This window comes from Pieris brassicae, chromosome 10 (genome assembly GCF_905147105.1).
Source record: "Pieris brassicae chromosome 10, ilPieBrab1.1, whole genome shotgun sequence".
Classification (NCBI taxonomy): domain Eukaryota; kingdom Metazoa; phylum Arthropoda; class Insecta; order Lepidoptera; family Pieridae; genus Pieris; species Pieris brassicae.
In genome coordinates, this window is record NC_059674.1 from 17003317 (window position 1) to 17017352 (window position 14036).

The 14036-nt window shown below is 34.6% G+C and overlaps 2 protein-coding genes across 3 annotated transcripts; one reads left to right on the forward strand and one right to left on the reverse strand.

The window, feature by feature from the left end:
- Positions 1–62: 62 nt before the first annotated feature.
- Positions 63–8661, reverse strand: LOC123715112 (general transcription factor IIH subunit 4). Of its 2 annotated transcripts, XM_045669941.1 has the most exons (11): positions 8370–8661; positions 8163–8267; positions 7673–7804; positions 7077–7262; positions 6567–6639; positions 6205–6312; positions 5352–5435; positions 3591–3781; positions 2326–2440; positions 693–833; positions 63–295 (listed from the first exon to the last, which is right to left on the reverse strand). In XM_045669941.1, the coding sequence occupies exons 1-11, from the start codon at positions 8516–8518 to the stop codon at positions 152–154; spliced, it is 1428 nt and encodes a 475-aa protein (XP_045525897.1). In that variant the 5' UTR covers positions 8519–8661; the 3' UTR covers positions 63–151. The 2 variants fall into 2 exon arrangements, with proteins under 2 accessions (XP_045525897.1, XP_045525898.1); XM_045669942.1 differs by lacking the exons at positions 8163–8267; positions 8370–8661 and having other exon boundaries at positions 7677–7804.
- A 1331-nt stretch (positions 8662–9992) lies between these two features.
- Positions 9993–12685, forward strand: LOC123715113 (pro-epidermal growth factor-like). The gene has a single exon (XM_045669943.1). It carries the CDS (start codon positions 10362–10364, stop codon positions 11022–11024), a length of 663 nt encoding a protein of 220 aa, XP_045525899.1. The 5' UTR covers positions 9993–10361; the 3' UTR covers positions 11025–12685.
- The last annotated feature ends 1351 nt before the right edge of the window (positions 12686–14036 follow it).

Sequence of the window (14036 nt, forward strand, 5' to 3'; positions counted from 1 at the left end):
AAAGAGACGAAAAACTACTTTCGTTGTGTGATATTTTTAGAAAGTTAAAAAAAAACAAGATAATTAATATAAAAAATGTATTTACAATATACAACTTAATCTAGGCATTTTATAACTAGACATTCAGTTTTTATTATTACATATTCTTGTTCTACGAGGACTTGGAGTAGCGTTTCCAGAACTTCTTGACGTCATCGTGTCCCGGTCTTGTTACAACCATAGTACGAGTGCGCTCGTTCTGCCAACTTAGTACGCCCTGCGCACGCGCATAATCTCGTAACACTACGAAGTCAGCCTGAGGAAAAATTATACCAATGATAATTCCAAATTAAGCAGTGTCATTTTTACAAAAAAAAAAACACGGGGACACGCCAGCCTAGCCACTTACAATAATAAAAAAAATATCCCAAACACCTGTCTGACCTATAACAAAATAAAATTACAGATGCACTCATACACAGTCCAAGGCTTAAATGGAAATGGGCAGGTCATATTTCCAGAGCTTTTATTTAAAGAGAAATGGAAAGTTATGGAGGAGGCTTTTATCCGAAAATGGGCCATACAAATCTAGAAAAAAGCAAACTTATTTTTTTTTTTAACTTATTAAGAAATGTTAACTAACCAATGTTTGTATGGATTCCTTAATAATAATAATATTATAAAGACTGTTTAATTTATAAATGAGAACAAACCTGTGATAGGAACTGGTTGTAGACCACACCCTCAGTGTACGTGAAGCGGTTCCTCTCGCTCTCCCAAAGTCTGATCTGGTCCACGACTGTTGGCGGGAGAAGTGATGATGTCCGTATACCACCAGATTCAGCACACAACATCTGAAAATTTGAAAAATTAACTTTACTATGAGGGATGTTAACTATAAGATTATGTCTGTGTCCAGTGAACATCCATGTACATCCTACCTCTTCGGGAAAAAGCCGTGAACTATAAATAAATATTAACTATTTTATTCTTAGTCTAATAGAATGTTTGAATAAAATTCTATATATATCAGTGGCGCTACAACCTTTTTAGGTCTGGGCCTCAGATTCTGTATCTGTTTTATGATCGTTTGTGAATTGGTTGGTGGAATTGGTAGTTTTTGGGTCTAAGGCAAGCCGGTTTTCTCACGATGTTTTCCTTCACTGTTCGAGCTAATGTTAAATGCGCATTGAGAAAGAAAATCCATTGCTAGCGGGGGATCGAACCTACGACCTCAGGGATGAGAGTCGCACGCTGAAGCTACTACGCCAACACTGCTCTGAATAAAATTCTGGAGTAAGAAAATTTTATTTAAAAAAAAAGGAGTTGAATAGACTCGATTCCACAGTTGGGTGGTTTGCAAAAGAAAGTGCGTTGTGAAACGTACGGAAGACTTCCAGCCATCAAGGTCATGTTGATGAAATTTTCTATTTGTTTTTTAATTATGTAAATAATTATAAGTTTATAATAATAATACATTGCTTCAATCCGTTTAAAAAGTGTTTTCTTACTGTCGGATTTGATATGCATTCAAAATTTTGATCATATTTGGATACTACATTGACTAAATGTCAAATTAATCAGTCGTTAAAGTGACGGATTTGAAAGGTACGCTCATAGAAGCATATGATTTTTCTAGAAAACTGTGGTTTTTAATATTATTATTTTTATTTTGTTTCAAAACAAACCCTTTTGATTTCTTGTATGCCATTTTTCATAATTACAGAATATGAATTAAAAAGGTTATTACAAAAAATGGCTGCCCTGTAGTTTACTATTAGTCATCGACTATGACGTAATATACTTTAAAAAATTGATTATTATAGTATGTTAATGGCCAAACACTTATATTTCAGGATGTAACAAGCAATGATGAGGCGTTGGAGCGAATGGTTCAATCGGCCATTTCCATTTCTAGATTCGAACGTTTCACTAGCCAGTTAGGTATTACGTAAATAACACATGTCACTTCTAGAAAGGCGTGAATCACTAAAACGACTGAACCGATTTTGATGAAACTTAATATTTGCCTAATTGTGAATTTACCTATCGATATTAAGTTTACACAAAAAAATTTATTTTGCACGTATGTTTGGCGAGGTATATATTTAAGTATTTTGCAATTTCAACACTATTAAACACAGAAACTGATCACCGCTAACTATGAAGTCGGTAAATATGATAGGCAACAATCACGATACATACATATGTATTCAAATGAGGTAATTGTCAAAGTTTCATAAAATTATGTATAATATTTATGGGAAAAGCTATACTTAAATGCATTGTTTTTAATTTACAAACGTAACAGACACACAAAACACAATTTTTTAATGTTCAAAATACCTGAGGATGTGAATGCTGCTCCAGAAACTTGATGATCTGTTGCGCAGAGATTCCACCTCGGAACGCCTGACGCACTGATTCACGAGTTATCACTCCGACCACTAAGTTCGGGAACCTATAAAAAATTACTGCATGGCATGAAAGAGTCACTAGAATTAGACAAAACCATAGACAAAAGTAAAGTATATCTAAATTGTATCGAGAATTAAATTTAAGAGAATTATGTATCAAAGTAATAATTATATGGTTTTATGACCTGTTCCGACTTCGCACGGCTGGGCACATACTTGGTTAATTCAAATTTTGTTTTATTGGCAGCAGTTTTAGAGTGTTTTTGTTACAGACATACTTCGAAGGGGACAATGTGACAGTCGAGTCGAGAAAACATTGCTTGTAAAATACAAAATCACTACCTAAAATATATATGAATATATATTTTTTTATATAGAACACGGGCAAACGGACAAAAGGTTCATCTAATGTTAAGATATACCGCTGCCCATGAACACTTAATGCCAGAAAGCTCACGTGCGTTGTGGGCCTTTTAAGAATTGATACGCTCTTCTCTTGAAGGACTATATCATGTAAATTAAAAAAATTGTATCAATTATTTTAGTGCAAAATGGTATCCCAACTGCAATTACATTACATAAAAAAAGCAATAATTAATAGGAAAAGTTCAAAAATGTAAAACACAAAAATCTATTAACAAGTGTGTTTTACGTCACCCAATTTACTGTATATGCTTTTATAAAATCAATATTTAACCCGAAAGTTTTGTGTGTCATTTTAATAATTTCCAACGAGCGATACTAAATAACAAGCCACGCACGAAAATATATATAGAATATCATTGGACGCATCATGATCGGCCTCAATTTTTGGTCCACTTCTGGACGTAGACCTTCTCCATTTTTCTCCAGTACGCCCCAAACTGGAGTCTCTGCATCCACTTAGAGCCAACCTCGACAATGTCGTCAGTCGATGTGCGGTCGCGCGGTCTTTTGTTCTGCCGAGGTCTCCATTGAAGCAGCCTGCGGGCCCATGGGTTCCTGTCCATGCGCGCTATCTGGCCTGCCCACCGCCACTTAGATGTTGCGACGGCCGTCTTTTCACAAATGGCCTCATTTCGTACGCGTTGTACGCAAATGCGAATTATATACACTTTCAACTTTTCGTGTCCAAACACGACCGCAATATTGTCAATAGCAAACACTAGGAACTTTTAAAATAATTAATTTCCGCCATTTGAAAACTACTCTTACCTATACATTAACTCGGTGAAGAGTCCCAAGAGAGCCACTTGCAATGTGCTCTGCGTATACCCGTAGAGGCGATAATTACTCTCAACGACTATATACCCTTGCGACCTTTTGGCTTCCAACGGCGCTATACCATCTCGAACACAGGTTATATTCAGCGCCAGACGCGTGGGGTAAAAGCGACCAGCTTTGCGCTGAAAGCGTCAAAAATTGGACTTTTATGGGAGGAGTTCATTTACAAAGGGTTAATAGCTATTGGAATTTGATTGAAAGTATGCAAAAAGCGGCTTACAAGATTTTAAAAATATACTATACTCCGATTTTTAATTCCGTGGAACTCTGACAGCTAACATTTTTTGACATGCAATTGCAAGGTTGAAAACTTGCAATTGCAAGTTAACTCTTGCAAACCTGTTTGGCCGGGATTTTTCAATTTTAATACCAGTGAACATCTGTGTCTATGCATACATTTTATTTGTTAGTGAATGTATCTATTTAAGTGCGGTTTACATTAAAGCCACACAAAACCAGTAAAAAACGCACAAGTACAGATAATATTTTATTTAAAAAAAAAAGGTTTTCTAAACCTGGAATCAATAGACAGTGCTACATCACTGTCTATTAATTCCAACTGCAAAAGAAGAAAATAAAGTAATTAAAGTTAATTCGAGATACTGTTCGTGATATTGAAATATTTGTATTAGGTCACTTGAGTAAGTAAATTTTAAGGTTTTCGTTTTTGTAGGTAAAACATAAAAAATACGTAGCATTTTATTATATTTCCCTTAGTTTGGTCAAATTTGTCTCTTTTTAAGTGGAGAACTTTTTTAGTAGCAACATTTATGAAGTGTCCGAATTCTACGAAATAAAAATCAAAGTATAATGTATGGAATTTTATCACGTTCATTGCTACCTGTTACGATTATTCTTAAATTACAGTAATAAAAATTACAATTTTAACCAGAGATTTGACGAAGCAGTATTTTATTCTCAGAAATTGTAAGGAAATACAGAAAAGGTCGTTTCGGTTTGTGATTGGACTATACATAGTCGAAACAAGGAACATGCATCATTATAAATTCTTACCCCAGCTTACAAAATGGTGATTAAAAATGCAAAGTACATTTTACTGGGTATTTTATATGCGAACTAATTTACGCTTTGAGAGTAAATGTATCTCGCACATATTCAAATTAATATCTTGATAATGGAAAAATAGAGATAAATATCCTATAGACACTGCGCCACTGTGAGTAGAGCCTTGGGGAGCGTTCAAGTATTACGTCACGCAATTATCGGAGATTCTTGACCTCCCCCCCCCCATGAAACGCCGCCGTAACGTTTCTGTATCCAATAGTAAAACGTTTCGTGACCACCCCCAGTGACTCTATACCTAAAACTTACCATTAAGTGGTATAAAGTACTGGAAAGAGTGGAAAATAATATTAATAATAACACGTAATTCAATTCCCACCCCGCATCGTAACGTTTTATAAGAGGATACACCCCCCCCCCCCCCAAATTCGTTACGTAATACTGCAACGCTCCCTAATACGTTCGGTGTACGTTAGTTTGAAGTAGGATTTCGGGTATAACGACAACGATGGTATCACTCTGTCGTTAAAGGCAAATTTAAGTTAGAAATGATTTATTCAAAGAGTCGAATATACAAAGTTGCTATAGGAATTTTGTACTAAATTTAAGGTCCAAATTCGCTACTACCCGCTGAAATTAATTGTATAGTAAAGAAACATAAAAAAATACCTTTCTCTGATAAACGAGACCAAACTCCCTCAAATGCTGTAAAAACATGAGCATATTGTTGCTCATACCTTCTGTACTATAGTCCTGAAATTATAAAAAAGTTATATGGTTTGCTAAATTTTTTTTGGTAAACAAAAAACAAATACGTCAAACATTGGCGCTACAACCTTTTGGGTCTGGGCCTCTAGTATTTCGTGAATTGTTTTCTATTAAGAAATAAAGTCTCAATTTATAAAATAGGATATTTATCTGGTAGGAAAGTTTTTATTTTAATTTTAACTGTTATTTTTAAAAATTTAACACTAGTTTTATTTATATATGAAGTGACAGGGCTACAGAGGCACTAGGCTAGGATATAATGCTCTCTCTTTCTATCATATTCTGTTTCTGCCGTGATAGAAAGGGACAATTCAGTTAAAATAGACCACTTTAGTTTTTATATAGACGGCGTAATTTAGGGGTTTGATATATAAGACCTTTTCACATTTATATATAAATTAAGTTTTATTTTTTTATTAAATAACACACGTAACGCAGCAGTGCAATTATTATGATTTTTTAATGTACCGCTATGTGATACCGCCGCCAATGGACACTCACATTGCCAGAAAGCTTGCAAGTGCGTTGGCGGCCTTTTAAGAATTGGTAGGCTCTTTTCTGGAAGGACCTTAAGTTGAATAGGTTTGGAAATACTTCAGTGGGCAGCTAGGACATAGTGGTGCTGCTCGGCAAAAATTGCCTTAGAAAACGCTCAGTTGTGGAACAGGCGATGTTGATGTGATACGGATGGTATTTTGTATTCTGCCTTGCTTGACGTTTTATTGGATAAGAAAATTTATGAATAATAACTCACCTTTCCAAGTGTACTAAAGCTGAGTTGATATAAGTAAGCTAAACATTCTGCTGAACTCAGATTCCTCTTCTCCGCAGTGTGTAGATAATGTTGAAGGAATAACCATACCTGAAATTATTTTACTTAATAAATATATAACAAGACACACACACAAGTCATTTAAGCAAAGATTATATCACCAAGGAGATTTCATTCTTTATTGCTCAAAGTCGCACCATGTCTATAGTCTATGACATTCTACTTTATAATCTGTGGATGTGCCTTATGGTGTTCCCAAACATTGTATATGATTACTAACAAATATATCAATAAAACTGTATTATTTTCATATTATTTCAAAATTGTAATTAAATTAAGCTTACCTGTTTAGCCGTACTGAGCAAAAGGAACTGAAAGCCTGCTTTAGTTATTACCGCTGAGCCATCTTCCGCATCTCTAAAAAAATTTACTATACATTTAAGATGCTTATTTATTTATTTATTTGCTTGTCATAAATACATTATAAAAAGCTTGTCTTTGGTGAAGTATCTGCAGAGATTTATAATAAGAATTGTATATAAAGCAAAGTGTATGAGACAAGATTGAACGGCTATTTATCTATAAGATTGACTACATTAAAACTCTAATTAATTTTAAGTTGCAATAAAAGTAATTTGAAAATTTAATCAGACTACAAAGGTTCCTATATTGTACCTGTTCCTTCCTAATATGTTTTTTATTTGACATTCATAAGCATTTATGGTCCAATATAAACATTTTAACAGAAAATATAGCTTGTATAAATAGGCTCAAATAAACGTGTAAAAATTGATTTAATCTTTACTGTTATTCTGATTTGTTTTATAAAAATATTGAGTCTAATTATATTGTACCTAGTCATGAGTCCAGCATGAAGCAATATCCGTACAGCATCAGCACTAATTCCTTCTGTTTGCTGACTGCCCACCATGTAATGAAGAACACATTCCCATCGCTCAAGTGCATATGCATCTAAGAATGCCACATCCCTCGCTTTGCCATCCGGTTCCAAGGTTTGAGACATACTCCATGGGCGGCCACTGAAAGACAATATGATGCCTATTAGTACCTTTTACTTTTATAATATTAATAACAATTTTTTTTGGAAACAAAAATTCATAAGAATGGTTTATTAGATAGTTTTACACAATTCTTCCACATTAAAATCTTAAGACTAATTGTATTTTATAATAAATGAATTGGAAAAAAAAAGTATTTTATTAAAACTATTTATTAACAGATGTTTATTCAATGGGCTGCTGTATTCACTTTATACAAAGTCTGCTCATTTGCCTTATGTCCCATAAAAAAATACTATATGTGAAAATTTTCTTGTATATAAGATAACACTTTCTGTCTACTTGTTAACTTGGCAAAATGTGTTACCAAAATAATGCCTATTGCATAGTACTGTAATGGAATAGTAATCAAATTTTAAAAAATAACTTACCCACCCAAAAGAGCAATTTTTAAATTTTTCTTAAATGACTGTGATAACAACCATCCCGGTAAACCTCCAGGTATAGGTGCCTCATGCCATACTGATAGTTCTGTTAATGCCTCTGAAGCTTTGCTTTGTTCCCTAAATTAAAAACATATTTTAATAAAGCTTATTTAATAGATAAAGATATGCATTTATTACATTATTTCTGTGTAAAACATAACTGTCAAACTGTTATGGAGTAATATAATTAATTATTATTATATCTATTGCAACAAAACTACTATTATACTAATATTACAAAAACAATAAAATTTTCAATTAAAACATATTCGGTAATCATTCATAGAGTATATTTATAGATAGAAAAGCATGTAACATGAATCAAAACTGTATAACCATTAAAATATGTACTACTAATAGAAGGAAATAAATATATATTCCTTTTACATAATGTTAACACTTAATGTATTTGAAATTAGAAAACTTTTACACATACTTAGCATGTGTCTGTGTGACCCACGAAGCTACAACTGCTTGTGGGACTGGTTGTTCGACAAAAAGAAGTCGAATTATAAAGTGTCGTGCCAGTTCTGGCAATTCTCTGTAAAGATAAATATAGTCTTACAAAATCTAAATTTAGATACAACTCACTAGAAATTGCATTTTAAATCCACCACTAATCTATACATTGTATTGTACTGACCTATACACTGCTAAACAAATTGTAGGATAATTGTAGAGAGTCTCCAAAAACTGAGAAGACCGACTTTTAAGATACTCGTGTAAATCTTTACATTGTAAGGTAGGTGTAGCATTTAAGTTAGAAGATTTCGATTTTGAGGATTCAGACATTTTAAAGTGATTTATGTTGGAGTTACATTCAAAATGTTCAATGTATTTTTATATAAAAAATGTTGATAAATGTGAGATAAGCTGAAACACAGGACGTTATATTATTTTATTTTGCAAATTGAGACTAAACTCTAAACTATAAAGTGAATTGTCTTTATTATTGGCAACTGTTAACTGTCATATTTGTAGCAGTTGTCATATCCGATAGGTTGGACTATAGAGAAAGATAATCTATCAAGAAATTTATCTGTTATCAACGAATACAATAGTAATAGTTTGACGAAAGAAAAAAACAAGTTTTTGTTGATGGGATAAATAATTCAAAAGTTTAGGTATGATCGGAAATTTTATATCTAGATTTTTCGAATAGGATTGCCTTCTATAAAAATATATTTTTTTTTTTAAATTATTTTATTTATAAATTTGCTACTTAAATTTGTTATCTTACGTCATGAATATCAATAGATAGAATATGCTGAGATGTTCACCATATTTTATGTATATAATAATATTATACTTGAAGAATTAAAAATACATCTCAAAATAATAAAAGTACTGAGTTTATTACACAATACAATTTAAATAAAATTATCAACTTAAACTTCGCTCCTGCATTTTTTGATCATTTACAAAAGACAGTAATATCATTTACAATCTTAAAATTAAGAGGACCTTATTTTATATACCTTCAATATTCGTTATAAATATTAATTAATTCACCGAAGGTAACTAGCTAAAATCAAATCACAGTAATTGCATCAAATATTATAAATCGATAATGACAATAGGGAAAATAAATCTATGTTTGGTCTTTCATAAACTTTGACAAAAGCTTATGTAGCGATGTCATCACTGATCACTTTTTTATCTATCTGTGATATATGGCTATTGGCGATAGTGACTTTTATTAATATTACGATTTAAATCTGCAACTGACTACATGTAATAATTTTTAAATATAGATATATATTTACACACATATGTATATGCAAAACCAAGGCGAAAAACGTCATATATATTAAATTTAAAAAAAAACCGTCTAATTAGTGTCAGTGTTTAGGATATTGTATGAGTATCTCTTCGCTTAGTCAAAAATGCCCTCAGATATAAACTTACTTACCTAATCATACTTAACAGTACCTAAGTACTAATTTCTTACTAGTTACTACGATAATTAATTGGTACTTAGGTCTTGGTCTTGTTGTAGGTTTCTTATCAACATTTTATTCATTGTGCAGCTATAATATAAAACAAGTTTAAAACACAAACAATATGCTCCAGAACCTGATCAAGGTTTCTCAAAAAAGGTTAAAGCAATAAAGTTTAAAATCGCAACGAAAAACTGGGTAGGTAATGCTTGTAAGAGCTTATACCAATGGGACTTTTTTTATCTCTTTGTCTCGTAAAAGAAAAAAATATATTCACACATTGACGCAGTGCGTACACACATCGACAACTAATCTATACACGGACAGGTTGCGCACACAAACGAGTCGCGTCTGAGTTCACCGCATTCATTCTCGTCGGCAGATGGCGGATGCAGTAGACGCCTTCCATCAGTCGTGCACAGACAACTCGTTGAGCGCAGTGCGATTTCGTTCCGCTAAGCACCATTTTGTGTGTAAACTTTCGAACGGGACATTGTGTGTATGTGCTCCGTGAATAATTTTTAACTACGAACTCAGTGTACAATAATTGAATCGTGTTTCACTTTCGACATGCCCACGGTGGAATCGAGGCGATATCTCGGGCGCTAGAAACCGCGCCTCCGTCATGAGCGAGTGATCGTCGACGTTAAAAAAAGTTGACACAGGAAACATGTCTGGGCGGACCGCCGACGCGGATGCGAGCGAAGGGTTCGAGTTCGAAATTCGAAAGCGGTCATGTCATCGCCTCTCGGATTTCGTATAAGTCACCGTCCAATGTCAAAATCGTGTATTTACCGCGAGCGCCGAGCGTCCGGAGCGAGCGGACAATGCAGTCTTTGGTAGTGTGGTGGGCGGTGGTGTCTGCAGCTTGGGCGCTGGCGGGCGCCTGCTCGAGCTCCATCTCGAAGCGGCCCGCGAGGCCTGCGAGGCCGCAGCGCCCGCCGCCGCAGCCGCAACCGCAGCCGCGTCTCAACGTCACCTTCCCTATCTTCAAGTGCGAGCCCGACTACTCGGAGTACTATTGCCTCAATGGTGGAGTGTGCTTTACTGTAGTGATCTCGGACAGTCCTATCTATAATTGTGAGTGCCGAAACGGTTACGTGGGGCAGCGGTGCGAGTTCAAGGACTTGGATAACTCGTATGTGTTGACGAGCCGGCAGCTCATGATGGAGACGGCGTCGATCGCCGGCGGCGCTACTGTGGCCGTGTTCCTTGCGATTCTAGTCTGCTTCGGGGCGTGGGTGCGGCTGCACCGGCGGGGCAAAGCGCCTCCGTCGGCTGAGCGCGGCCTGGTGCACCTGGTGGCTGTAGCGACGCCCCGGGGTCAGCTGCCGGTCTGCACTGCCCCCACTCTATAGACATTCTGTTCATACATGTACATATAGTTAGATTATGTGTTAAGTTATGTGGATCGAACGGGAGTAAGAAAATTTATGTGATAATTAATTTACGAAGCTTATAATTTATTTCCGAGGAATTTCTTTTGTATATACCGAAACTGAAGTTGAGAGTTGTCAAATTTCAGTTCCTTCAGCTGTGTTTGTGAATAATGTGTACATGGTTCTGTTTGATGTTGTATGTTGGACTAGTGAGATGGGCAATGACCATGTCCCTATATGCTACTCGCTCGTATTAGAAGTTGTTATGTTGTCTTGTTGGGTTGTATAACAGGTTAGGGTGTACTCACTCTGCTGAAACAAGAAAACAAATCTCATTCCATGTAGTAGTATATTGTTTCTTATAAGAATTCAGTTTAATATGTCCATCATAGAAATGATTGATTGAGCAGAGTGATGACACTTGCTACCTGATTCCACTGCATGTTATTGTTTTGTATTGTAGTAAATGTTTAGTAAATGGGCCTTATTGTAAAGTCTGCAGAGCATTTATACTCAAATAGATAGTTCTATGTCCCAGTATAAAAACACCTTTGTATATTGCAAAGGTGATCATTTGTATGAGTCTCTGGGCCACTTATATTGGTAAATCAATATTGTATTTATTACTTGTTGTGTTGTGATGAAGTTGGATACTTGTGAGGCAGCGAGTAGCTCAGTTCCTATTGCTGTAGCACATTCCATCGCACGGTTAGAGTATATTACTGGTGTCAGTATTATTTTGTAATACATGTTAAGCCGGCAGCTTTACTTTATTTTTTAATTTATACCTGATATCCCACTGGGATAGAGCTGTATTATATTCGTTTAATGATGGAGACCAGCCCTTGTGAGAGGGCTTCTTGTAAATATAGCCCCTGTAGGTATTTATTAGATATTTATAAACATTTATTTATTGACTGCTTTATTTAGTTAAAATTCATTGATCAGCCGCACGGATTTGCCATGTTAACGGTTACATCCATTAAACCTTGCTAAGCACAGCCTCGCATTCATATTATGTCCTATGTAATCTCATTGTGAATCTCAATAATTGTAAAAATTGTATAACATTGGATGGTGTCTTAAATGTCATTCCTCACTGTCAATTGCCAGTCTGTCCCTTTTGCTTCTAGCTAATTTTTAACGGCAACAACTAAAAATTAAAAGTCTGTGTATTGTATAGTAATTTATTATAAATGAAATATAGAATTTGAATTAATCATTTATTGTCAATAACATCTATTGTAAAATTTCTTAATTGTATTTATTGTCTTTGTATAATGGTGGCTTGACTGAGGGGATGGCACAAAAATATAGTAAATTTGTCAATGGGCTGTGACAGCAGTACAGTGTCTGATATATTGGTGTATTTTATTCTAGACCACTCTACCATTGTATGGCTTTCATGTGTTGACAAATTATAGGACCAATCTATCAGAGTCTGTATAAAAAATTGTCTTGTGTACCATGCTGTATTGTCAATTCCTAAGAGATTGTTTATATAAACATTCCAAAGTATATGTAAAATATTACCTACATCGCTAATAATTTTGAAATATCTGTTAAGATGCTACATTGTTAATTATACAGTTTTCTATTGATCATTTGTTAAAAGAAAATTATACGAAACTAAATCTTTATACAAGTTTTTTATTCCCGATCCTCTGGCATTCAAACAAAAAGGTTAACAGCCTTTTACAAATATACTTTAGAACTTAAGATTGTTTCTCACAAACTTGACCCGCTTTTAAGATTTGTAAGATAACACTTGCTAATTGATTTTCGACATGTCAGGTTTAACAACCTAAACAACGCCTTTTGGTACATGCAATGTTGCCAAAAAAATCTTAACAATATTAGTTTGAACCAATCATATATCGGGTAACTCTACGGGCGCCACTTACTTGCGCAATTTGTATCATTTAATGTGATTGAATAAAATCAATTTTAAGATTACGCTCATGGGCTGTGAAATTGATTAATTGACCATTTCAATTAATACGTGTATCGGGTTCAACTTCAACACCAAGTGTTTTCTCTTATATAATATGTATAATGAAATCGTAAGAAACGCCGGCGATTCTTTTTAGCAAATGAATAACAAAATACCTACCTGCTTGAATGCGGCTAAGAAAATCAAATGAATTACCTTTTCAACTAAATATTTCTAAAGAATGCAGCCAATTCTTATTGTAAAGGCAGTAAATCGTCGTGAGTTTTCATTCAATAATCTTTAGTAGTGTGATCTGAGTACGTGATCCTTAACGGCATTAGAAGTTACAAAAAGCGACAGTCGTCGAGTCCATTGAATGTCTGGAAGCATATTTTTATGAATAGCTATGTGGACCGGTCCGCCACCGGCGTTGAACAGCGCTCTGCAGAGTTCATTGAATGAGAGCCCGTTGGTTTGTTGACATTCCCCGAAAACCTGCCCTGCTCGGAATAGCCGCGTATCACTAGTTCCCGATGGACAACGACCAAAATAGACGGCGCTTTAAAGTAAAAAGCTTTGGAGATAACTGTTTTGTTAGAATTAGGAATCGGCAGGATGTTGTAATTATTTCATATTGAAACTCCTTTTATTCGCAGTACAATGTTATTCCATAAGGTGATTATCGCTGTGTGGAAAGCGTTCTGCTCGATTTGTTATTAGGCATGTCAGCAGGTACTTATTACACAATATTTGGTAATGACTTATGATTACGATATGAGTCAATATGCCAATACGTAGAATAACAATGTAAACCTGAGATAAGAAACTAGTTTAAAGAACTCTTTATTTAAATCAGATGTTTAGCCACAGAAAACCAGATAATTCTAATTAACGTCAAATAAATATAATCAAAAATTATATTACGTTATGTTAAATAGCTGACCTGACGTGCTCATTTATTGGGTTAGGAGTAAGGCAATATGATATTTTACGTTTTATTGTTATTTTCTTCCTGTTTGTTTCCTTCCTGAATATTCTGAATTATCCCATAGTAGGTC

Coding starts and splice junctions, on each gene's coding strand:
- LOC123715112 (XM_045669941.1), bottom strand. CDS start 8,518: ATGTCTGAATCCTCAAAATCGAAATCTTCTAACTTAAATGCTACACCT. Junction 5,436..6,204: donor GCTTTAGTACACTTGGAAAG/GTGAGTTATTAT, acceptor TTATAATTTCAG/GACTATAGTACAGAAGGTAT. Junction 3,782..5,351: donor GTCTCGTTTATCAGAGAAAG/GTATTTTTTTAT, acceptor TGACGCTTTCAG/CGCAAAGCTGGTCGCTTTTA.
- LOC123715113 (XM_045669943.1), top strand. CDS start 10,362: ATGCGAGCGAAGGGTTCGAGTTCGAAATTCGAAAGCGGTCATGTCATC.